The sequence below is a fragment of the Narcine bancroftii genome, unplaced genomic scaffold, assembly GCF_036971445.1.
Source record: "Narcine bancroftii isolate sNarBan1 unplaced genomic scaffold, sNarBan1.hap1 Scaffold_235, whole genome shotgun sequence".
Taxonomy (NCBI): Eukaryota; Metazoa; Chordata; class Chondrichthyes; order Torpediniformes; family Narcinidae; genus Narcine; species Narcine bancroftii.
The window spans coordinates 20083-46299 of record NW_027211970.1 but is presented as its reverse complement, the minus strand read 5'-3'; the positions used below and the strand labels follow the sequence as shown (position 1 = coordinate 46299).

Here is a 26217-nt window from a genome sequence, read left to right as displayed (position 1 = left end):
CTTGTATAAATTAAATTATTATCTACTCACACTCCTAAATATTTAATCCCATTTTGCGGCCACTTTAAATAATCATTGTCTTGACAGTCCCCCACCTTAAGTGGCGTAATTTCACTCTTATCCCAATTGATCTTATACCCGGAGACCTCCCTCCCCATAGTCTTTCAGAGTTGAGTGAAGTTTGGACAACGATTTTACTGGGTCTGTCAGATCTATCAACACATCATCAACAAATAGGCTGATCTTGTGTTCTTCCTGGCCTACTTTAAACCCTTGAATGTCTGGATCCTGGCGAATGGACTCTGCCAACAGTTCCATAGCCAGTACGAGAAGATCTAGAGATAATGGGCACCCCTGTCTACTAGATCTTGTCAGTGTGAAGGCCAGAGAAATTTGTCTGTTGGTCATAACTTTCGCCCAACTTTTCCAGCACTGAATAAAAAAAAAATATCCCACTCCAGTCTGTCAAATGTCTTTTCGGTATCCAGGGCCTTAGCCAGACCTCTCTCATTTCTGGTTTTTACCAAATACATTATACTCAACAGTCTACCAATATTATCTGCTCCCTGCCTTCTTTGAACAAAAGCCCACTTGATCTTTATTTATTAGTTTCAGCAAATACTTCACCAATCTGTTTGCCAGGGCTTTGGTTATTATCTTGTAGTCCATATTTAATAGTGAAATGGGCCTACAAGAAGATGGTAGTAGCAGATCTTTGTCTTTCTTTAAATCGTTGTAATAATTGCTATTGAAAAAGATTCCGGGAGTGTATGGGTCTACTTTGCCTGATCTACCTCCTCCATATAGAGGGGTATCAATAAATCTTTGAATTCCTTATAGAATTCAGGTGGAAACCTATGCTCCCTTGGAGACTTGTTAGTTTGTCACAAATTCAATGCTTTTTCTATCTCTTCTTCTGTGAAGGGATCATCTAGGCCTTCCTGCTCTTCTGGGTCCAAATTTAGCAACACTATCTTAGACAGGAACTAAGTCAGTCCAACCTCCCTACCGATTGTGATTTATATAAACCTTCATAATATTTTCAAAAGGTGGCATTAATTTTCTTTGGCTTGTAGGAGATCCTATCATTCCCTGTTTGAACCATATTGATTGTTCTTTTTTTTGGTGATTCTTTATTTATCGCACTATGAACCATATCAACCAATATATTTACAGATGCATCTCTTTAACTATTAACAGTTTCATTTTCTCTTTTTTTCTCACCCCCTCCAAAAACAGTAAATATTGGACATATAAAATACAATAAAACAATATCTTTATACAAAAGGAATACAAACAAAAAAGACATAAACACATTAAATCTGATCGTGTTTATTTTCTTATCATGGTAGGTGGTGGTGGTCTGAGACCTGCTCTTTCTGTTATGTTCTATATATGGTTCCCAGGTTTTTTTTTCAAACATTGTAACTTTGTCTTTTAAATAATATGCGTCTTTTTTTTCTTTTCTTCCTCCCCCATGATGGGATACACTTAAACTTGGTTATATATTCCATTAATGTTTATAGTCATATAGTCCAACGTAGCCATCTTATATCTTTATTTTCACCTCTTTTCTGCCTCTTCACCACCTTCATCCCCTTTTTTTCCATTACTGTCTTTTAAATTTTCCTTTTTAATCTTAATACATTGCACTTAAGACATGAAATACCCCAACAATCCCCATAAGCAATAACCCTTTAACCCCAAATGAACATCCCCTCCTTGGATTGCCCCTTGTCCCTTGAAGACAACTACAACTCCCCCTTCCATTCGTTTTGCGAACTTACTTGCAAGCGTCAACCGATTTCAGAGTGACCGTTATTCTCCCACCATATCCATCATATCCGACCCTTCTTTGCCTTCTTTCAGGCCCACTATTTTTATGTTGTTTCGCCGACTGTAGTTTTCCAATACGTCAATTTTTTGTGACAATAAATCTTGTGTCTCTAATTTTTTTTCACTCTCTTCCAAATTCCCTCTTAAATCATTTATCTCCATTTCTACAGCAGCTTCTCATTCCTCCACATTTTCTACTCTTTTCCCTATTTCAGTCATGACCAACTCTAAGCTTTGCATTCTGTGTTCAGCTCTTTTCGTTTTTTTAATTGAACTAAATTCTAATGATAGCCATTCTTTTAATGACCTCATTTGTTCTTCGAACAAGGCTTTATCTAAATTTTGTCCTTCTATTTTACCTTCTTCTTTCCTTTGAAATTCTTGGTCTTCCTCCTTCTTCTTCTGTGTCTGTATCTGTCTGTGTCATACATCTTCTCTGTAACTGTATATCTTCATCCCTCTCTGGTGAGCTGCTTCTGTATCCTTGCTGGGCCACCTTCTACTGGGTCTCCTGCTGCAGGCCGTCCCCCCGCTGCAGGCCGTCCCCCCCGCTGCAGGCCGTCTCCCCCGCTGCAGGCCGTCCCCCCCGCTGCAGGCCGTCCCCCCCGCTGCAGGCCGTCCCCCCCGCTGCAGGCCGTCCCCCCCTCTGCAGGCCGTCCCCCCCTCTGCAGGCCGTCCCCCCCTCTGCAGGCCGCCCCCCCCTGCAGGCCGCCCCCCCGCTGCAGGCCGCCTCCCCCCCCCCGCTGCAGGCCGCCTCCCCCCCCGCTGCAGGCCGCCTCCCCCCCGCTGCAGGCCGTCCCCCCCGCTGCAGGCCGTCCCCCCCGCTGCAGGCCGTCCGCCCCCGCTGCAGGCCGTCCCCCCCGCTGCAGGCCGTCCCCCCCGCTGCAGGCCGTCCCCCCCCCGCTGCAGGCCGTCCCCCCCCCGCTGCAGGCCGTCCCCCCCCCCGCTGCAGGCCGTCCGCCCCCGCTGCAGGCCGTCCCCCCCGCTGCAGGCCGTCCCCCCCGCTGCAGGCCGTCCCCCCCCCCGCTGCAGGCCGTCCCCCCCCCGCTGCAGGCCGTCCCCCCCGCTGCAGGCCGTCCCCCTCCCCCTGCTGCAGGCCGTCCCCCTCCCCCTGCTGCAGGTCGTCCCCCCCCCCCGCTGCAGGCCGTCCCCCCCCCCCGCTGCAGGCCGTCGTCACCCCCCGCTGCAGGCCGTCGTCACCCCCCGCTGCAGGCCGTCCCCCCCGCTGCAGGCCGTCCCCCTCCCCCTGCTGCAGGCCGTCCCCCTCCCCCTGCTGCAGGCCGTCCCCCCCCCCCCACTGCAGGCCGTCCCCCCCGCTGCAGGCCGTCCCCCTCCCCCTGCTGCAGGCCGTCCCCCTCCCCCTGCTGCAGGCCGTCCCCCCCCCGCTGCAGGCCGTCCCCCCCCCCCCCCCCCCCGCTGCAGGCCGTCGTCACCCCCCGCTGCAGGCCGTCCCCCCCGCTGCAGGCCGTCCCCCTCCCCCTGCTGCAGGCCGTCCCCCCCCCCCCCCCCCGCTGCAGGCCGACCCCCCCCCCCCCCGCTGCAGGCCGTCCCCCCCCCACTGCAGGCCGTCCCCCCCGCTGCAGGCCTTCATTCTCTTTCTCACCATTCTTCTTTTCTTTCTTGCTTACTTTCCCCAGCTGAATGTCCCAATACTGCGTGTCTCTCAGCTGAGTCCCCCTCCTGCCGGTGTTAACCTTTTCTTTTACTTGCGCACTGCGCATGCGCAACTCTTCTTGGCTCTGAGAGCCATTTTTGAAGTCCGCTTGTCGGGAGGACACCGCTCCTCTGGAGGCTCACCAACATTGAAGATCGGCCACTCCTCTCCATGGTGGCTCTCTGCTCCTACGTGCACGTAAGGCTTTCTTCAGTGATTTTCCTTCTTCCCTTTTCTCTGTTATTCTTACTTTTTCTCTTTTGGGTGCCACCTTCTGTCTCTTCTCAGTAACTTTATCTTTCTCTTCCTGTATTTTATTTTTATGAGCTCTGTTTTTTCAAACTTTTTTTTCCTTTTCTCTGGAGAGGGTTGGTTCCACTCAACCAGCCACTACTCCCTCACGTGACTCCCCCCCCCCCCCCCTACCATACTGATCATTCTTGAGACTTGCTCTGTCCTCAACTGCCAAGCGAGGATGTTATGCACTCTCTCACCCAATTCATAATATTTTTGCTTTGACAGCAATATGGCCTTTTTCATTTATTTGGCTTGGCTTCGCGGACGAAGATTTATGGAGGGGTAATGTCTATGTCAGCTGCAGGCTCGTTTGTGGCTGACAAGTCCGATGTGGGACAGGCAGACACAGTTGCAGCGGTTGCAAGGGAAAATTGGTTGGGTATTGGATTTTTCCTCCTTTGTCTTTTATCAGTGAGGTGGGCTTTTTCATACTATACTATACGTTTGAAGCGTGTTGTATTTCAGCTTATTTGTAATACCCCTGAATTGATCTTCTGAGCCCTTTTTTTTTTGTTGAAAGTTCTTTTCCATATGAGCAATTCCTTGCTCTAATTCACCCATATTCTCAAATTCTTTTCTTATTGTTTTGGTATATCCATTTGACGCCTCAAATATGCTTTCGAGAGTGTCCCATAAAGAGGAATTTATCTGGAGTAGAGGTACAGTTGGCTTTGCAGAAAATATCTATCTGCGTTCTTATTGAAGCTACAAAACTCCGGCTTCTTTAACAGCAACTCATTAAGACACCATCTGTATTCTGTATCTTGCTTGTCTGGCATTTCCATTGTTATTATCAAGGGTGACTGATCTGAGAGAAATCTTGCCGTGTACTTCGCTTCTATGATCCTACCCTCCACATGGGCTGAAGCCAAGAAAAAAAATCTATTCTAGAGTAGAAGTCATGTTGCCTTGAGTGGAAGGAATAGTCCCTCCCTTGGATGTTTCTGCCTTCATAACTCTATCAACTTCAGCCCTCTCATTCTGTCAATAATGGCTCTTGTCTTTGTTTTCACTATTTTTTGTTGACTTGTCTAGACAGGATCCAGACAGAAATTAAAATCTCCCCCAACTAGGATGTTTTCCTTCCCTTCTGCCAACCTCAGGAAAATATCCTGCAAAAATGTTTCATTATTGAAGCTGGGGGAATATACATTTACTAAGGTACAGGATTATGAATATCTCTGACAGTGCATCAATATTAGTATCTGTATTCGCACCTTGCACTCTCACCGGAACACTTCCCTATCAGAATTGCCACCCCCCCTTGCCTTTGAACCCAACGAGGAAGCTATTACCTGACCTCTTTAATTATTACTGCTCTCATTCCATTAGGTGGGTTTCTTGAAGGAAAGCCAGGTCTGCTCCCATTTTCTTAATGTGTGCCAAGACCTTTTCCTCTTGACTGTTCTGTTTAAAACATTGACATTAAAATGAACAAGTTCCCGTCCCATCCAACCGATCACCTTCAGCCATCTGCTTCCAACCGCCAGGCCTGCGACAAACCTTGAGAAAATAAAATAAAGAAAACACAAAAAGACACAACACTTTTTTTTAAATAGTAAAACAGCTAATTAACCCCACATAGTTCCCCCATCCAATTCCTTGCTCCACCCTTTGACCCCTCCCCCCCTTTCCCTTCTTTGGTGACCAGTTCCCTTAGTTCGTCACTATCCCCCTTGACATGATAAGCCGTGTGCCTCGCACCCATTCCCCTCTCCTCCCATCTCCTCTGAGCGTCCCAGATCTTATTGTTCCCCCCTTATCATTTCATTTTTTTTTCCCCATAAACCCAGTATTTTCATATATTTGTGCCAAAATACTTTAAAAGATTTACAGTGAATGCTTACATTGTTGTGGTTTAATCCCCATTTTTACTTTTACTTTTCCCCCTGAGTCCAGGTAAATCCTTGGTGAACTGCCACGCCTTTCCCAGCTCAGTTAAAAACTTCCTTTTCCCCCCCCCCCCACCACCGGCAGTACTACTGTCAGGGTGGGCTGGGTATCCTTTATTATACCAGCCTTTTGACTGGTTCGAACTCTTTTCTGGACTTTGAGTGTTGGGCTAATATCGTGGTAGAAAAAGGCCTTGCACCCCTCCATCTCCATCAAACTCTTTTTCTCGCTGGCTGCCGCTGCTCCTGGGTTTTTTTCCCTGTCTTGACAGCACAGTAACTTTTCCAAGACTGAATGGGATTTCTGCCCGAGACCCAGCTTCGAAAAGGGGGATTGGTGTGCCCTCTCTATCTCCACCCTTTCACCCAGTATGTTCTTGTCTAATACTTCAGAGATCCAGTTCTGAAAGTTCGCTGGGTTTCTCCCTTTCGTGTCCTCCTTTCGTCCCACTATCTTTATTTCTTCAGCTGAAGTTTTCTAGTGTGTCCAGTTTACCCCAGCTGTGCTCCCTCTCCCTCATTAGCACATCCAGCTTGTCATCTCTGTTTATCCTGTCCTCACTTGCCCCCACTCTATCCTCAACACCAGTCATTCTCCCCATTAAACCTGAGAGGGCACCCTGTACTTTATCTAATTTTCCCCTATGTCCTGGGCTCTTTTATCTACTACTTGGATTAGCCTATCTTCCATGAGGCCCAGTGCCTCCATCACATCCTGCAGAGAGGACTCCAAGCCCCTCCTACATGCTTTGTCTTGCTGGAGAGTCTTTTCCAGGCCTCCTGGCCTTGCAGAGCTTTCCTCTGTTGTTGGCTTTGCCGTCTCTGTCGCCATTCCGACCCTCACCCTCGTTGCTCTCGTCACTGGACCTCATCAAGTTACCTGACCCGACTCTTCAGCTGTGCTTCCCGGCCTCTTTCCCCACAACTGCCTCACTGTGGCTCGAGTATTGTGCTCAGCGCAAACGCACCCTATCGAATGCTCTTGCTGCGGGGGTGGGGGGGGTCCCGAACCTTCCTCTCTCTCCCCAAGGAGCTTTGCTGGTCTCCTGCTGGCGACAGCTGATCCTAGGCAGCGTTGTCTCCCCAGTCCTGACTCTCCTGTGAGGCAGGCTGTTCGTTCTGGGCGTCAACTTCACCAGTGGGCCTCGAAGTGGCCCCACCATTTTTTCCACCATGAGGCACCTCGACTTGATCTGGAAACTTAGACGCTGGTTCCTTGCTGTTCTTATTTGCAGACTTGGTATTTTTTGTCATCCTGCTGCTCTTGGTGTCTTCCCATTGCCACCTGTATGTATTTCTACTGATTTTTAAGGCTCTTTTCTTGGTTTATTTTCTTGTAGTTCTGGGGTTCTGCTTTCACGTCTCTCCCACAATGAGTGACATTTGACACAAACTTTGATCTCTGTCCTTAACCAGGAATATTCTTTGCAATTTCTTGCTTGTCTGCCTTCAAAGACAAGCAAAGATCAGGCAAGTCTTGTCTTCCCCAAGATGACAGATATTTTCCTGAATTCTTGAGTACTAAATTGATAATTCTTTGCTATTTGGTAAACAAATGTCCATCCTCATTTTAAAAAGCTTTTGTATCATCAATATACTGAACAGCTTGAGAAACACAAAAACTGGAGGTGCTGAAATAGTGAGTGAACAAAGAAGCTGGAGATGCTTGGCAGGTCAGGTCGCATCTGTGAGGAGAAGTGGTCAGTCATTTAAGTCTCCATGAAAGGTGTTGAGACTGACCGAATGCTTTGAAGAGATGAAAAGATGACCAATGGACATATAAGTGCATTGCTTTTTGAACTGGAATATCTCAATTCAAATAATCCCATGAGAAAAAAATGTTAGATATATTTCATGACAAAATTATCGCTGCAATGCATCAACAAGGAGCAATGCAAAGAAATTCAAGGATCACGGATCTGGAGTGGGAGAAAACAAAATACAAGTGTTGGTCTGACATTGACATCAGTCAGCTTTAGACTTAACAAAAAGAACCTCTTAACCCACTTGGTTGACCACTGGAATGAATTGAACTAAACTGAGAAATTTCAATGATCTGTTGATAGTCTGGCCAAAATGTGTACCAGCCAGTAGAATATTCCTCTGAGGATCACCTCTGCCAGTCTTGCAATTTAGTATCTTGTACTCTATCCCTTATCTGGCTTCAGTGCTTAGGTCATTATTGATTTGTTCCTTGTACTTTTCTGATCTCTTTAGTGTATAGAGTTGATGGGTGAAGGCTGCTTAAATAAGGAACATCTTGAGGAACTGGGCAACATTATGAAAGGAAAATTGGAGGAACATTTCAAAAATCAAGAACTGAGACAAGGTATAAGTGTGTTGCACCTTTAATAAACTTCAAGATGGACTTTTGCCAGTAGTATTGGTGTAACTTATAACTTGCTGCCAATATTGCAAATTTTAGTTGTAGATTTATGTTGCAATTTAATTGCCTATTTTTTTTAAACCTCAGCAAAAAGACAAGATGAAGACTATGATGAACAAGTGGAAGAAAACTTGCAAGATGAAGTAATATTTGTTTATTTATTATGGTTGTTAAATGATCTTAAACATGTCTGTCATGCTCTTACTATGGTGACCAATTAATTTACTTAAGGAAAATCTTTCTTAAAGATATTTTCTATTTCTTAACCACCAGAAGGAAATTCTGAATGAATGCAGACTAATTTAAGAGGTTATTATGCAATTGTTTGTCTATTTACAGGATGATAGTGATGTTTACATCTTGACTAAAATTTCGGACATCTTACACTCTATGTTCAGCTGTTACAAAGAGAAAGTGCTGCCATGGTTTGAACAGATTCTCCCTCTAATAGTCAATCTAATTGTAAGTTAATAACAAAAGATTATTTGAGACTGGCTCCAGTTTTCCCAGTGATTTCAAGCTGACAAATGTTTCTCATTTCTGCAGTGTCCACACAGACCATGGGCAGACAAGCAGTGGGGTTTGTGCATCTTTGATGATGTCATTGAGCATTGCAGCCCAACATCCTTTAAATATGCAGAATACTTCCTGCGGCCCATGTTGCAATATGTCTGCGACAACAGTCCTGAGGTCCGACAGGCAGCAGCATACGGAATTGGAGTGATGGCTCAATTTGGTGGAGAGAATTACAGGCCATTCTGTACAGGTAGGTTCAATGCTTTGTTTTCTTTGTACAGATCAACACACTGAGTGGGGTTGTGCCAAAGAGATTTTACATGCAACACAAGTCCTTTTTAGTTCTCTAGCATTCTTGCAACATATAATGCTGCAAGCTCTCTGACTCCAGTAAATTGCAGTAACTTAGCATTAAAATATCAGCTGAAATCTTGTTACGAGCACACCAGGAGTTAATCCACATCTATTTGTTACCTGTTTTCTATCAAACTTTACCTTGAGCCTTTCGGGAGGGGTCCGAAACTTTAACTCAAGCAGCCAGTTTCAGAGCTTAATTTATGGGTGATATAAATGAGTAGTGGGTTGGGCTGGTGCTATGAAAGCATGGTAACTTTGTCTGAGCCAACTGATTGAAGCAGATTCTGACAATTGAAAGTCTTTACATATTCAAACGTATTCACTATTGATGTTTCTGTTACCAAGCACCTGATTTTTAAAATTTAAAAATAAATATATTTTATCATGTAGGAAAATGAGCATATTTTAAATGGCACTCTAATAATTTTCAAAACCTATTTGATATCACAATTGAGATGTCCCTAGGATTTTGGGTACCTTGGTGTGGGAGAGATCTTTGAGCACTGCCATAAACTCAATGTGTTTCCCCCCCCCCCCGCCCCCGCACCGCCACCATCAACTTCCTCCTCTGTTCAATGGGTAAAGATATTTTGAAACTTGAATTAATTGATGAAAGTTTTCCATTCAAATTAATACTTAAGGGGCTTGGAATTGTAACCTTGCAGAATGTGGCCACAGTTTATTGAAGGTTAGACGATAGTGCTTCGACCACCAAGCAAGTGCTGCATATAGCTAAAAGCTACTGTGTGCTATATTTATTCTGTGGGAAAGCCTTGTAGTCACAATGGAATTATTATGCATAAGTGTGACAAAGATGGAATTTCATGGTGTATTTTGTACAAGTGTACTAATGGTTAACAAAACGTGCATGCTGTATCTTTGGACTTGCAGAGTTTTGAAGAGTGCTTACATAAATGTTTTTATTAGTTGCTAATTGAAGTTTTTGTCAAATATCATTTGGTCTATTTACCATGTGGAGGTTTTGAAATTTCTCTTACTTCTGCTGAATACATTCATATGGGTATGGTCTTAGCAATTGAAGTTGAACATTCGATCTGCGCTCTGCTAACTACATGCTCAGGAGGGCAGCTTTAAAATGTGTGGGATGACTACATTCTGGAGTATGTGATACACAATCCTAACCATAGTTTGTTTGCTTGGCCATGCTGAAGGTATCACTATATAAAAAAAAAGGTCAGCCTTCACCTTGCAAGTTGTTCTCCCATGGATAGACTCTGTGTAGACATTGAAGGTTTTAAGGAAAACTGATTGTTGGGATCATATTTTTTCTTCTCGAAACAGAGGCAATCCCACTCCTGGTTGGGGTTATCCAGATGGAAGGGTCCAAAACCAAAGAAAATATTAATGCAACCGAGAACTGTATATCCGCTGTTGGGAAGGTGATGAAGTGTCGACCAGAATGTGTAAATGTCAATGAGATTTTACCACATTGGCTCTCGTGGCTTCCATTGCATGAAGACAAAGAAGAAGCTGTCCATGCTTTCAGTTATTTGTGTGACCTTATTGAAAGGTAAGTTGTTCATCTGATCACAACACTAATTCCAACTTGGTGAGGTATTGTGATAAGGTGCAAGGCTGTTCCGGGGCAAGATCTTGGAAAAGAGTTTGTGTTGTTCATCATGGAAATGATTTATTCACCCCACAACATTTATGATGCCCATAAACTCTTCCCTATATTATTCCCATTTTTCCTCTCTCATTCCCATCAGCTTCACCTTTACTTCCTAAAAGGCACGAGGTGAAATTTGCCGTGGCCAATTAACCGAAGAATCAGCACGTCATTAGGCTGTGAGAGAAAACCTGGAGTAACCAGGGAAGCCTATTCAATCAATTAAAATAAAACCGACAGTTTGTAACTTTTTTTTAATATTGATCCTGCCTGACCTGCAGAGTATTCTCAGCACTTCCAGTTTTTGTGTCAGATTTCCAGCATCTACCCTCATTTGGATTTCATAACTGCCTGCTGAACGTTTACCTGGCAGCTAGCTACATCAGTGTCTGCTGTGCATAATGACCAGACTCAATAGGGAGTCTAGTTCCTCTAAAGAATATTAATGGATTTTTATTGCAATCCCATAACCATGTGGTCACCATTAATGGCACCAGTTAGTAAATGATGTGTTCCACAGAAGCCAACCGTCATTGGCATTTGCTGATTAGCCCAAGTACCTGGTGACAAGTACCATAATTGAAAGTATTCTTGCTGCATCAGTTTGTATATTCACAAATATTCTTTGGCTTGGCTTCGCGGACGAAGATTTATGGAGGGGTAAAGTCCGCATCAGCTGCAAGTCCGATGCGGGACAGGCAGACACGGTTGCAGCGGTTGCAAGGGAAAATTGGTTGGTTGGGGTTGGGTGTTGGGTTTTTCCTCCTTTGTCAGTGAGGTAGGCTCTGCGGTCTTCTTCAAAGGAGGTTGCTGCCCGCCAAACTGTGAGGCGCCAAGATGTACGGTTTAAGGCTATATCAGCCCACTGGTGGTGGTCAATGTGGCAGGCACCAAGAGCTTTCTTTAGGCAGTCCTTGTACCTCTTCTTTGGTGCACCTCTGTCTCGGTGGCCAGTGGAGAGCTCGCCATATAACACGATCTTGGGAAGGCGATGGTCCTCCATTCTGGAGACGTGACCTACCCAGCGCAGTTTGATCTTTTCACAGTTTGTATGTTTTCACAAATATACAGATATACAAAACCTACAGATGGCGCTACAAACCAGTGTGACCAACTCCTTGGAACATCAATGCAAGTTACTTTCAAGTAGAGTTCAAATTTATTATCATCGGACTATACATATACAACCAGTTTAAAACAGCATTTCTCTCAACCATGTTGCACATGCATACATAATAATCACATATGTATATTAGATATTTTTATATATATAATATATTTATATACACATCTATCTGTTTTATGTACATATTTTGGAATGATCTCCTGTCCTTGACAAGTGGGAGTCTAAAGATTCCATGACTTGGGTAACATTAGGTCATTAAATCTGAGAAACACAAAGCTGAATTGCTTCAAACAAGTCTGCTTGTTTGAAGATGGTATGAAAGTGCATTTGGCTGTCTACATTATAGACTCAAGACCCACTTGAAATACTTGAAAGCACTGTCTCTATTGGCATTCTATTCCAGTATTGAGTATGTGCTGACATGGAAATGTGAAAAGATAGAATGCACAAACAGGACCTTCAAATGAGTATGATGTCAAATTATATTACCTCTTCCCCTAATAGCATATCCAGGCACCAACCACAAATCTGTATTTAAAAAAAAAACTTGTTTTGTAAATCTCACTTAAACTTTTACATGCTAACATAAAAATCTATCCCCTTGATGTTTTTGTGTTTGGCTTTTCCATCTTGTTGCTTCTGGAAATCTAAGTATGTAACATCTACCAATTTACTTTTTTTTAACCCCATTCACTGGGATATTATACTCCCAAAGAACTCGTCAATGGTGACCTGCCCTTCCTGAATCCATCCAAGTCTGCCTGATATAACAATTTTTATTCAAACGTATCAGTATTATTTAAATTATAGCTTCAAGTATTTCCCCAACTACTGTCATGAAACTAACTGGTCTAAAATTGCCTGCTTTTTGTCTTCATCCTTTTTTTTTGTAAACCGTGGTGGTGTAGCAACACTATGTTGGCACTACAACTCCCAGAAGGCATTGAACTGTACATGTGATGTCAGTGCACAATGATGTCATTGTGTGATTCTGGCTTTTAAAAGGTTGCGCGGGTGATGAAGAGTAAATCCTATTGATTCACTTTAGAAATGCCTTGTGTGGTTATTTCGTCGTATCCACTATGATTCCAGTGGCCACAATTGGTGACTCCAAGTCCAAAAACCTACTTTTGAACAACCATGGACTCTGCAGCCGTCGCTATAAAGCTACCACCTTTCTGGACAGCTGGTTCCAACAGACTGAAGCACAATTTCCCCTTCGCAAAGTCAAATTAGACACCACTCGTTATTACCATCTTGTCAGTACCCTGGCCCAGGCTGTCGCTAAGAGGGTCGGTGACTTCCTACAGGATCCACCATGTGTAATGGAAAATTCTAACCATGTTTTTTACTTTTACAGCCTTTGCTTCTGCAAGGCTGAGAGCCTGCTTGTGTTTTAGTATCAGCAGACATAAGCTAAATTCCACCGAGGGGCCAGAGATGCATTTATCTGACGAAAGGACATCTGTGTACCAAGAACATTTAATCTTCCTGCTTGTTTTGGTCACAGACTGTCAGAGACCTAGCCTTGATGCAAAATAAACCATTGTATTCAAAGTGATAAGCTGAAAATTATGTTATTCGATAGAAGCCTAGCTTGCTCGCTTATCTTTCTTGCTGTGCTGGGAATAGGTGTTTGAGTAAGCAGTTTTTGGGTAATATAAGCCATGGTCCCACTGCTGAAGTTTGAGACTCTCCGAGAAGTGGCAACATCTCGAAGCAAGAAGAGCAACTTCTAGAGTCCAGCCAACGTCCCGGTTGGGGGAAGTGGAGAAGCTGCTACTGGCGCCCTGACAACCTACTACAAGTGTGCAGTCATTGCCTCGCTTTGGCAGTTGGGACCAGTTCAGACGTTGATAAGTATAGTCGGGAAGGGCTTGCATATTGTAGTTTAAAATCAGCTTTTGAATTTGTAATAAACATTTGTATGAACTGAACTGCTCTCGGTGTGTGTGTCTATTTTCTTTCGGTAGCTCAAACACTGTGACCAATCTAAAATGAACAAAATGAGAGGTATAAGTTTACCCAAGACACCATGTACCAGTGAGTATGACACTTTAAAAACACTTTTATTACAAGTATATGGTAAGGGCAGCCAAACTACTACATTTCAGTGGGTTGGGAGACCGTGCCCTTCAGAACTAATGGATGAAATGCTGTTCTCGGCAGCTGGCGAAAGGCCCAATATGTTACTCGAGCAGCTTTTTTTAGAGCGAATGCCAGGTGATATTAGGTTCTTGTTATCCAAGTGTTCATTTGAAGACCCAAAGGCTGTAGTGGCAGAGGCAGACATACTCTGGCTGGCTAAAAAACACAGCGAGGAAAGACAAGTCTGCACAACCAACCCATCCGATATTGACCCCATGTCACACTCTTGTGCTCTTAGCACATTGCTCTCTACAAACAGACAATGCACCAAGACAAGCAAGCAGCCTGTGGGCACCTTGTCTTGGTATTATTACCACAGGCGTTGGGAAGTAAATGCCCACAGGTGCCTTCCACCCTGCCCGTTTTTGGGAAATGCACAGACCAACCACCAGTAAGGGTTGCAGCGGTTAGCGAGAAACCATGTATGGGACCAGTTGTCCAAGTGAAAATTTCTGGTGGACACAGGTTCAGAAGTTAGTGTATATCCACCCACTGATTTTGACACATTTCCATCCTACCCCGGATCTGCAACTAAGAGCAGTTAATTCCGACCTTTGGCACCAAGAAGATGAATGTCGAGTTCGAAAATCATCTTTACACTTGGCCATTTATTATAGCAGCAGTAACCTGAATTTTGCTTGGTGCAAATTTTCTTCAGGCTCATTCATTCCTTGTCGACTTAAAAGGGCATTGGCTAATAGATGGAACTACTTTCCAGACTATTCCTCTGGCAGACGCCTATACCCCTGCTCTGCGCCTTCAAACATTAAGTAAACCAATAGGTTTACTTCCAAGCTGTTGGTTGTTTTCCCTGAGATTACTACTCTACCATTTTCTGCCTCCACTGAAAAGCATGGTGTTACTCATTGCATTTGTACTAAAGGCCCTCCTATCCATGCTAAAGTGCACTGCTTGCCTCCAGAGAAGCTGTGCTTAGCTAAGGAAAAGTTTGCCAAGATGGAGGAACTAGGCATAATTCGTAAGTCCGACAGTCCGTGGGCATCTTCATAACATATGTCCCGAAACCCAATGGAGGATGAAGACCTTGTGGAGTTTACAAGCAGCTTAACAGCGCCACCACCCTGGAATGTTATCCAATAATTTGCATCGAGTGAAGATCTTCTCCAAAATAGACTTGGTGCATGGCTATCACCAAGTACAGGTAGAGACAAAAGTCATTACAAAAACAGAAATAATTACCCCATTTAGTTTGTTCAAATTTTTATGAAGGCCATTGTAATTAAAGAATGCTGGTCAATTTTTTCAACGGGTGATGGATGCTTTAAGATGTGTTATGACCAGTGGGACTAAGGAAGAACATTTGGAACATCTTTGGACACTTTTTATTCATCTTAAAAAGTTTTGACTGGCCATCAATCCAGATAAATACGTTTTTGAACAAGAAATTATTGATTTCTTGGGGGCATGGGATTACTCAGGAAAGCATGACTCCACTGCCATCCAAAGTTGCAGGCCATTATCAAATACTCAAGACCTGATACAGTTAAAATTCTGCAGAAATTCTTGGGAATAGTAAATTTTTACCTTTGGTTTCTTCCGGGAGCAGCTCATATCATGAAGCTTCTTTTTGATTTACTCTCTGGAAATGCCAGAACCATCCATTGAATTGAAGAGGGAAACACCTTCTTGAAGATGAAAGACTTGCTGACTCATGCCACTATGCTCAACTACCCAGTCTTAAATGCAGCCATCGCCCTTTCTACAGATGCTTCCAGTATGGCTGTAGGCGGTGCACTTCATCAATATGTCAACAGGTAATGGAAACCGTTAGCATTCTTCAGCCGCCATCTTCATGAAGCGGAGAAGAAATCCAGTGCTTTTGATAAAGAGCTTTTGGAATTTGCTTGTCTATTCGACACTTCCATTATTTTTTTGGAGTGCAGAGATTTTACTATATACACCGACCACAAGCCCTTAACATTTGCGTTTTCCAAAGTCACAGAGCGACCACAACGGTAATTATAATTCGTTTCAGAATTCTCCACAAAAATACTACATATTTCCAGAAAAGACAATGTAGTAACTGATGCACTTTTCCGCTCTGCTCCACTTGAGGTTTCGTCTATAGATCAAGGTATTGACTACATAGCTTTGGTTGCGACCCAAGAACATGACCATGAGACAAATGCTTAATCGGACTGCAATCACAAACCTGCAATTGAAAGATGTCCAGTTTGGAGTTAATGGCAAACTATTCCTCTGTGATATATCAACGGACACCCATGCCCAGTACTCGACTCTGTGCGTGGTCTCTCACATCCATCGATTAGATCAACCGTTCATATGGTTTCAGACAAGTTCGTGTGGCATGATCTTAAAAAAGATGTTACGCAAATGGCGAGGTCTGCCAGAAAGAAAAAGTTGAGCGACATACTAAGGCACCACTGCAGTCCTTCCCAGCAATTTTGCTCATATACACATGGACATTGTTGATCTGCTTCCTGTTTTAAGAGGATACTGTTTTCTTTTTACAGTAAAAGATAGGTTTATGCGGTGGCTCGAAGCTGTGTCTATGGTAGATGCTAGTACAGCACTTGTGCTCTGGTGTTCCTCTGTTCCTGGGTGTCCCGTTTTGGTTTACCAGCGCATGTTACTTCAGATAGAGGATCACAATTTATTTCCTTAATGTGGACTGCCTTATCTCACTTGCTTGGTTCAACAACTCATCATACCTGTCATCCCCAGGCCAATGGAATAGTGGAAAGATTTCCTCAACATCTCAAGTCACCCTTGATGGCTCAGTTAGAGGACCTGAACTGGGTTGATGAGCTTCCCTGGGTATTACTGGGCATTAAAACAACTCCAAAGGAGGACCTCCAAGCTTCATCTGTGGAGCTTGTGTATGGGACATCGTTGGTGGTCCCAGGGGAGTTCATCCCCAACCATTGCAACTCCATTGATGATACTAAGGAACTATTGAGCAGGCTAAGGGAGACTGTAGAAAAATTGACCCCTATACCACATTGTCACATGGAGAACACTCTTCCTTTGTGCCTGAAGACCTCAAAAACTGCGAGTATGTCTTTGTCTGAAGGGGGAAACTTAGTCAACCTTTCCAGATGCCTTACAAAGGACCTGAAAGGATACTCAGACAAACTAGGTCAACCTGCATTTTGGACATTGGAGGGAAGCCACAGTCTTTCACTATTGACAGGCTTAAATAAGCTCATGTGGATAAGTCTTCCCCACTGCAGCAGCTAACAGTCCATTGCAGAGGTCAACATCCTAAAAGACAGACAAACCTTTCTGATGGTTCTTTGGGTGGAGCCTGTAGCGGGGCTCTGGCGCCACTACAACTCTCACGCATTGAACCGGCCATGTGACATCAGTGCGTGATGACGTCAGCGCGTGTGATGCAGAGTAAATTCATTTGAATAAACTCTAAAAACATTCTAAGTGGTTATTTCATCATGTCAACTGTGATTCCAGTGGCCACAGTATGACATTTGCTGTCTTCCAATCTACGTGACTGCCAAGAAATCTATAGAATTTTGGTAAATTACTGTAGGTGCCTCTATTATAACTTCCACCACTTCTTTCAGTATTTTATCAGAACCAGGGGACTTGGCTTACTTTAAACCCACTACCTCTTTAGTTACAGTGATTATATATTTAGGTCCTCATCACACTGTTAACATCTCCTGTTGGAATGTCAGACATGTCAAAATAGTTGTTCAAAGCCTTGACCATTTCCACGTCATCCAATAGTAATTTCCCATTCTCATCTTCTAGGGGACTTGTATTCATTTTAGCCATCTTTTTCCACTTTATACAATTATAAAAAATATTACAATTTGTTTTGTGCTCCTTTACTTTCAACGTCTATCTTTCCTTTTATTGCTTGATTAAAGGTTCTTTGCGTTACATTTTTCCCAAATTTCCAGTTTTCCACAATTCTTGGCAATTTTTGAGGACTGCGAAAACTCTTTAAAAGTTTTCCATTGCTCCTGTGTTCCCAGTCTACGTTGACCAACTTCTCTTTTAGTCTCTTGTTTGGGCATAATACACTGGATTTATAATCACTTTCCAATTATGTGTGAACTTCAATCATACTGTGATTATTCTTTCCAAGAAGATGTAAGTGAGAGATCATTATTTTACCAGATCTCAGCTAGCATGTTCCCTTGTAAATTCAGTCACATGATGTTAAAGAAAGCTGCCATGGATGTATTCCATGAACCCATCTAAGATTGCCTTGGCCAATTTGATTCACCCAATTTATGTACAAGTTAAAGTATTCCATTACAACTGTAGTTCCATTCTTGCATGTTTCAGATATTTCTCTTTTATAGTCTGTGCCTCTGCGATATTATTTAATGGCCTCTTGACAACACCCATGAGTGTGTGTGTTTTTTCTCTCTCCCATTTTAATTCCAAATCTCTACCCAAATAGAATGAACTTTCTGCTCATTAGATCTTGTGTTGTCTCCCACCATCACACGGATTTCATCTCGCTAACCATCTAATTAGCTGATAATGTGCAAGGTTATGCAGAACTGTAAATCTGTCTTTAATAAAATTCCCCAAACAAAATTTGGCCCTGAACCACAAGAGGACAGGTGACAGAAACCATAGATCAGCAAGTTTTAAAGAGCATCTTCAGGGAGGAGATGGAGATCAGTAGATATATATTTCCAGCGCTTGGGTCCAGAAGCCAAATTTTTTTTTAATATTTTATTTATAAATTTTAAAATATTCATACACATTATATAATTAAGTACAGAAGCTAAATATTATTCAAGGTACATAGGAAATGGTGATTGGAAAAAAGAGCAGAAATGGAACATGGCAGATTTTTGGTCCATTGGTTAGTGTTGGGGATATGGGCATTTTGGAGAAAAAGACATGTTAAGGAGAGAAAAGTTATAAAGTTTGAGCAGCACTTGAGAAGCGGCATAAAGTTAAAATTGGCTATTTCACTCAATACTTTGAAGTTTCCTATTTTGAATCAAAAGACACTAAAATATTTAATTTTCATAATCAACTAATCTCAAGTATTTTTTTCCTCTCCCACAGTAACAATCCAATTGTGCTTGGCCCGAACAATTCAAGCCTTCCTCGAGTGTTTGCTATCATTGCTGAGGGTCTTGCATATGAAGCAATAAAGAATGAAGACACCTGTGGCAAGAGATTGGCCAATGTAATACGACAAGTGCAGGTAAATATTGTCAGACCTCGCATTGGGGAATATTAACTGAGGGACTGCTTCATTTGCACTTGGTTCAGTGAATCTCACGCGATCAGAAGATGTGGGTTCAAGTCGCAATCCAATGACTGGAGCTCTAATCCAGGCTGATGTTGCAATGTGGTACTGAAGGAGTGCTACATAATCAGAGGTAATGGAGCCATCTACTGTCAGATGAACACCAGATTCCATGAGAAGTAAACAAGCAAGGAAGATCTCTGCACCTTGCTGATGATTAATCCTTGCTTATCACATAAGCTGTCTACTTATTACCACATTGAGGGAGCTTGCTGTTGTGACAATAGAGCTCCTTGACAGTAAGATGATCAGAGACGCTTGGATACAACTTTGAAAGACTTGCTGATAATGTTCACTGTTTAACATGTTGTTTGGAAAGTGTCTAATTATAAATATAAGAACACAAGTCGGAAGAGGCCACATGGCCCGAAACGCCTGCTTCACCATTCAATAAGATCATGACTGATCTGGTCGCGCACTCCGCTCCTGTTACCCATGCCCCTTAATTCTCTTATGTAAAATCTATCTGTCTTAAGCACATTAATGAGACAGTCTGTAGTGCTTCCTTGGGCAGGCAATTCCACAGATTCATACCTCCCTCAGAGAAGCAGTTCAATTTTATCTCTTTTTTAAATCCACTTGCCCTGAATTTTAAGGCTGCCAGTGGATATAACCACCCAACTTCTCTCTTATCTCTTCCTTTCATCTCTGTGTTTGTCATTTGTGTTTTCCTTGTCCAATGAAAATAGTCCCAGGCTGCTCAATCTTTCATCAAAGGGTAATCCCTTCATCTCCAAACCAAAGTGAATCTCCTCCAAAGCCAGTTAGCTAGAGACTTTTTATCTGTCTACTGTTCTTATTACATGATTTAATAAAGTAGTACATGTTGCATATCAGACCTTTCTGATGACAAACTAACTGCCCCTGACAAAGTGTTGTGTTATGGAATATGTATTTGGGAGATAATTGGTAAAATTAGAGTAGGTTACATACATACACACATTTTAAAACAGATCTTATTTGAAATACTGAAGAATTCCTATTCAGTGAACTTTACAGAAACTATAGAAAATGCTATGCACATTTGATAAGTAGGTGCTAATTGAAATTATGTCATAAAATGAATAGACCATTGTTTTGGACTGGAGACACTCTGGCTATTTGCAAGTATCTTTGGTGCTCACAGAAAGGTCACTCCTGGGTTTTGTTTACCTAAAGCAACAGATGGGAGCAGAAGGATAACTCCTGTGGTTTGCTGAAGAAGGTGGGGGTTTTGTGGCAAGTGAGAGAGTCAAATGGGCTTTCCAGCAGTTTCAGTTGGAGAAAGAGAGAGAGAGGTGAAACAAGCTCTCTCGGCTAGTGTGTGTGACACTGAAAGCAGCTGAACAGTGCAAGCCAGGAAGCTTGTTGGACCTGAAGAAAAGCTCCAGAGCGGCGGATGGCTGGAAGTGCTATCTGTCTGATGTTTCTCTTGGAATAAGAGGAACAGAAAGGAACTCTGTGATAGCCTGAAACAAAGAGGTTATTCATCTAGAGAACCTTGATGGGGCCAGTTTCATCAGCGAGACATAGAGGTGGCTAATGGTGGTACCTCAGTTGTGGAAATTCTGGAACAACAAATCTCTATCTGAAAACCCTACGAGAACCTTCCTGAGCAGTAAACATTTACCTTTCGAGCACCAGAGCGTGGTGAACTTTATACATGTTAAATTCTGTGCACAGTATAAGAATTGCCTGCATCCAGTGAATTTGGAAGAAGGAGACGTGAGATTGAACTGTGAACCAAAGAACTTTTCTTACATTTACACACACATCACATACACGTGTGCCTAGAAGTAGAATGGGGTTTAGTTAAGTTAATAGAGATAAGTTTAAGTTTGATTCTGTTTTCAAGTTTAAAGATAATTAAAAACAACTTTTGTTTAAGTAACCATTTGTTGTGGTGAATATCTATTGCTTCTGGGTTTTGGGGTCCTTTGGGCTCATAACAGTTGTACTTGCTGAAAAGCCTCTCTTTCTTTTGATTCCAGGGTTCAGGTGGGTTGTGGACTGAGTGCATGGCATCGCTCAATGAAACGCAGCAGGCAGCAATACAGAATCTGTTGAATACTGCTTGATCAGCCTTAAATATTCCTAACATGCAAAAATCATTCATGATTTGTCTTCTTTCTCCCTCTTCTGTGAGAGAACTGTTGTGTGGTCACTTATGCAGACCGCAGTGAGTAGCAGGAAGCTCTGATTCAACGCACATTGTGTATTAAGACTGCTGCAAATTACAGAGGAATATCTTCAAATCCCACCCTTACAGCACTGATAGTTATTTTTCTACTCTTATCATAAGAACATAGCACAATTGTGGTCAGTTTAAACAGAACTCTCATATCAACCATAAATATTTTGAAGCGAGTTGCTCTGATAATGGCATACATTAAACTGGTAAGATATTTCTATTCATCTAGTGTTGTAGTAAATAGTGTGGTGATTGGTTACCCCTTCCTTGAACAAGGTAAGCAATATATTCTCCTGCCTGTTAAAACTGCGGCATGCAAGATCTCTCATCAATGCTATTGTTTTTAATAATCCTGCCCCATGTTTGCTGTTCTGCAAACAATTCTGAAATGTGAATTCCTTCAGCATGTCCAGCAGTACCTCAGTCCAATAAATGATGCAATGTGAATCCATGTGATCTGCGCCTTTATTAACTTGAACACAGTTTTCACTTGCCGTCCTTCTTTGTCAATGAGGAGACAAACCTGCTCATGGGTTAGGTGATAGCTTAGTCTTCAGCTGTTGTAGAATGTCACCTTTCTTCGAACAGTGCGAATTTGAGTTCAAGGGTGTGTGAAATAAGATCAGGGTATTCCAAAGACAAATTGGCAAAGATGTCCTGCTTTATTATGCAATTTCATCATTGCAGTAATAAATGTAAAATTATTTGGTGTGGCTGATTTTACATTACAAAAAGTGCACAACTTGCATCTGAACGAGTGTTTTTCAATGGCTTTCATTTAAATGTTGTAATATCGATCCCACTTCCAAACGAGTGGGTGTCCTGTGGGAAATAGCAATCTGAAACTATGCAGCAGTGATATTTGTGCTCTCTAAAATAGTGTTGATGTAATACTCAAACTTTGAGAATTGCTTGGCTCTAATCTCTAACTGATAATTGAGCTTAAATACAAAGCAAGTTTTAATTTTTCACAATTAGATAAACTTTTGCAAAATCTGGCAGATTTAATTTTGAGAGCAAACACTTAACCAAACTAAATTGAGGAAAAGGAATCAAAGCATATTCTTTGAAACTACTAATGGGTTAATGAGTAACCAACAAACCTCCTTGGCAGGTAATTACAGAACATTTGTTGTTTCCCAAATATTTTCATTCGTTTTCCCCCTTATTGGATTTTACTAACTTTTGTAGAAAACAGTTCTTATCGATGTAATTGTAATTTCAGAATAAATTAATGCAAAAGCTATCTTGTTTCAGTAATTAGTTTTTCTTTTGTGTTTCTTCAGCAGGTAAGCAGTTCAGATATTAAGAATGGTAGAAAATGCAAGACATTGTATTCTGCAATTTTATCCCTTATAGCAATCACTTTTTTGTCTTGTTCCAGAATCTTTTTAACGTCCCTGTATTTCTCCATTTTCTTTTTTATTGCCCTTGACATCTTTCCCCAAAACTGACCTTTCATATCTCTATGTAGCCAAAACCTTGCCGCTGCAACCAACTTGGCCGGTGTTCAGAAGGTTGCAATGTGATTTTTAGAAATCTTTCATCATTGTGGTCACTAAATGTAGCCTTAAGGCACATGGACTTGACCATCTCATTGGTGTGGAATGAGAAAGGTGATTTCCTGTCCCTCTGATACTCTCCAGTAATCTAGCAGCAATATACATTTCCCAAGAAAGGATGAGTAGTTACAGACAATCATCTTCATCCAATTATTGGTGATCTTACTGGACCACTGCAGTTGTGAACAAGCCTCCGTTTTCATGGAATTAGTTCATAGAGTCATTGTCTTTGCAAGAAGGAAGAATTTGTGTTCTTCAAACTGCTGAAGAAATTGGGAGGAAGAGCTTGCTTCACTGCGAGATGTCATAATGGTAGCATGAACTCAATATAATTAATAATTAATATAATAATGTCTTCCCAATTCACATGAGTCTATAAATTAAAATCGATTCCTTAACTGGTAAGAATATTGGATAGCGTTACCACTTAGGTTCTGTACAGGAAATGATTTAAAAATGCACCAGTTAAAATTGGCATGGGTCCAGTGAAGAAACTGGCCCTTCAGCCTATTAAGTCTGCACTAACTTTCCTCCCACTAATCCTGCAATAATCCCAACACACCAGGGGACCTTCACAATAGCCAGTCAACCTGGCGATGTGCACTTCTTTGGGATGTGAAAGGAAACCAGAATTCCTGGGGGAAGTCCACCGTGCCAGGATGGTCAGGATTGAACCGTCACTGGATCTGTGAGATAGTTGCCTTCTGCTGTCCATTCAACATCTTGTTAAAATTCATGTTGCCATTCTCAAGTCCTGGAATATTTAAGAGTGGCAGCACTTTGATAATATACCATTTTATTTTTCAATCAGGACTCTGCTGTAGAACTGTGTAATCTAAATTTTTAATGAAGTAATTTGCAAGCTTTACAGTGGATACAATGGGCTAAATGCATTTGTGTACATAAACCAGGAAGGAAAGCCATGCGTTCCCTGGATCCTGATTTGAATTTCTGTTGAAGAATTATACCTGTTAAGAATACGGACCAGTACCAATGCTCTAAAGAAAACAGTAAGTTTGAGGATCTGCACACCAATGGGCTCTGTGGATTTTTGTAATGTTAACCTTGAGCTATGACCAATTTTATGGGTGGGCTTTGATCCAAGCCACTTTAATCTTGAACTACATAGTATAAAAGTTTGCAAACATCAAGTACGGCAACCATGTTTTACCAGCATTTAAAATTCTCTGTACTTTTTTATATGTAAGATTACTGTCTTCCAAAACATTTTGAAAATAAGGATTTGGGAAAAGATATTCACTTTTAGTTTGGATAAAAATGTATCAGACATTCCATCTTCTTGATTAACTTGCAGTGAAGTTAGAATTTCTGTTAAACTTATTTAAAACTGTTAGCTCACAACAGAAAGTGTATTCAGTGTTTTGAGGTGAAGGTACTTGGCTTGAAGAATTTTGTTAGAATTTTACTTTTATTAAATTTTTAATTATTTAAAGCTAAGATTGGCCACCAATTGGCCAGGGTAGCCATCCCCAGGATTATAGCCAGGATTATTTTTGTGCTTCAAAGCTGGCATGCCCGCCTAAATTACAGAAATTCACAGAAGCCATTTGCTCCATCGTGTGCCTCCCAGGCTCCAATTCTGATGTTGTACCCTTGTAGTGTGCTTTTTATTTAAAAATTCTGGGATAAGTTTCAGAAAAAGTTCATTTCCACCATCCCTCAGCAAGATCCCTCTATCCTCAAGAAATCTTTGCTTCCAAGCTTCTTTAAAAAAAATCTACAGAAGAGAGAGGTTCATCGTACCTGCTGTCATCCAGTGAGGTCTTCTACAATTTTGTTTACAATTAAATCTCACCTCAATATCCATATTTGAAAAAGAAAAAACCTCACACGATTGTTCTAATGTGAGCCCTTGCTGCATCTTTTTCTGTAAGGTTCTGTAGACTAAAAGAGGAAATTCCTTCTGATGAATATAGTGGTCAGACCCAAAATGTTGATTGTCTTTTACTTCTTACGGATGCTGCATGACCTCCTGAGTTTCTAACGCATGTTATTGATGACACTTTTTCTTATTCTAATATATCCTGATTTCAGAGTATTATCTTCCAAAGCATGAGCTACGATATCCCAAATTTCGATCTCTAATCCAACAAATCAAACTCTTTGGCTGTTACTCTATGTCACACATGTCAAATTTTGGCCCGCGATATAATTATATTTGGCCCGCAAGATAATTTCAAAAATGTATTAAAGGTGGCCCGCTGGCCGCCGCGCCAGTATAGCGCATGCACAGTAATACAACAAATCCCAGAATGCATTGCGTCAGCCTGCTAATCGCCCCCACCTCCTCTGTTTACATTGCAGGGTCTCACCGTGGACTCTGGTTTTGGGGCCTGGCCGGTGTCAGGGGAAGCCAAGGCCGCTTCCCAGCGCCCGGAACCGGAGGCCTCTGCCCTGACCTCGCCAGGACCGTTGCCCACTCCCCCTCCCTGCCGCAGGCCGATCCGCAACTCACGGTGACAGGGCCGCTGATCCGCCGAGATGCCGCCCTGCAGCGAGAGCCGATGCCCCCGCACTGTCGTTGTCCAACCCAATCTCCCACAAACCCCGCCCTCCCGCACACAGGCCTGAGTAAGGATTATGAACTTTAATCTCAGGATAAAACGATCTTCCAATAGTTTCATGTCACAGTGATAAATATATTCCTGGTTAAAAATGGTCCTGCACCTGGATACAAGCTCATTAGGCATAAAACTTGAAAAGTGTGTAAATCAAAGGATATCTGTACCAATGGAAAAAGGGCATGGCAAATAACCCTGCTCGAGTTCATGCCCACAATCGGTCACCCTTTTGATTGTTTCAGGAATCATGTTATTCTCCCATATTCTCAATAGCCCTCAGATTTTACTATTCGACAGCACACTAGCAACATTTGACAAATCCTCTTATAGAGAAATATTATTTATTGAATATTTTATTTCTCATTTGTTAATGCTTCTGGAAAGAGTTTATCCAAAACTATTATTAAACATTTATTTTAATAAGAAAAAGTTTAACATTACATATGTTGAAAGAAGAGAAAACATGCAGATGTTGTTGAAAATTTTCAATCAATATTTAGTTTGGCCCTCGACTTAGTCCAAGTTTTTAATTTTGGCCCTCCGTGAATTTGAGTTTGATACCCCTGCTCTATGTAGTTTTAATTTGTTGATAGAACGGATAAACATTTTGCATAGTTTCACACATGATAAATAACAAAACATTTACTGTATAATGATACAAAAGATATAGAGATATAAAACGTATACAAAGGTACAAAGTTGTAAAGGTACACAAACTTTAAAGAGATACGCAATTCAAAAAAATATTTCTCATGCTCACGCTTCCTTCACATCTTG

At 42.0% G+C, this 26217-nt stretch overlaps 1 protein-coding gene across 7 annotated transcripts in view; it reads left to right on the top strand.

Moving 5' to 3' along the window:
• Positions 1 to 21743, top strand: part of LOC138750708 (importin-5-like) — a 144065-nt gene extending 122322 nt beyond the window's left edge. For 3 of the 7 annotated variants that reach the window (XM_069912779.1, XM_069912783.1, XM_069912784.1), the window contains 6 exons: positions 7897 to 8008; positions 8153 to 8208; positions 8405 to 8527; positions 8612 to 8831; positions 10241 to 10469; positions 12743 to 13610. In XM_069912779.1, the coding sequence (XP_069768880.1) occupies positions 7897 to 8008; positions 8153 to 8208; positions 8405 to 8527; positions 8612 to 8831; positions 10241 to 10469; positions 12743 to 13094 (1092 nt within the window). In that variant the 3' untranslated portion in view covers positions 13095 to 13610. Of the gene's footprint in view, positions 1 to 7896; positions 8009 to 8152; positions 8209 to 8404; positions 8528 to 8611; positions 8832 to 10240; positions 10470 to 12742; positions 13613 to 18879; positions 19022 to 21096 lie in introns of those variants that run through there. The other 4 variants (XM_069912778.1, XM_069912782.1, XM_069912777.1 and 1 more) reach the window with 3 other exon arrangements.
• The last annotated feature ends 4474 nt before the right edge of the window (positions 21744 to 26217 follow it).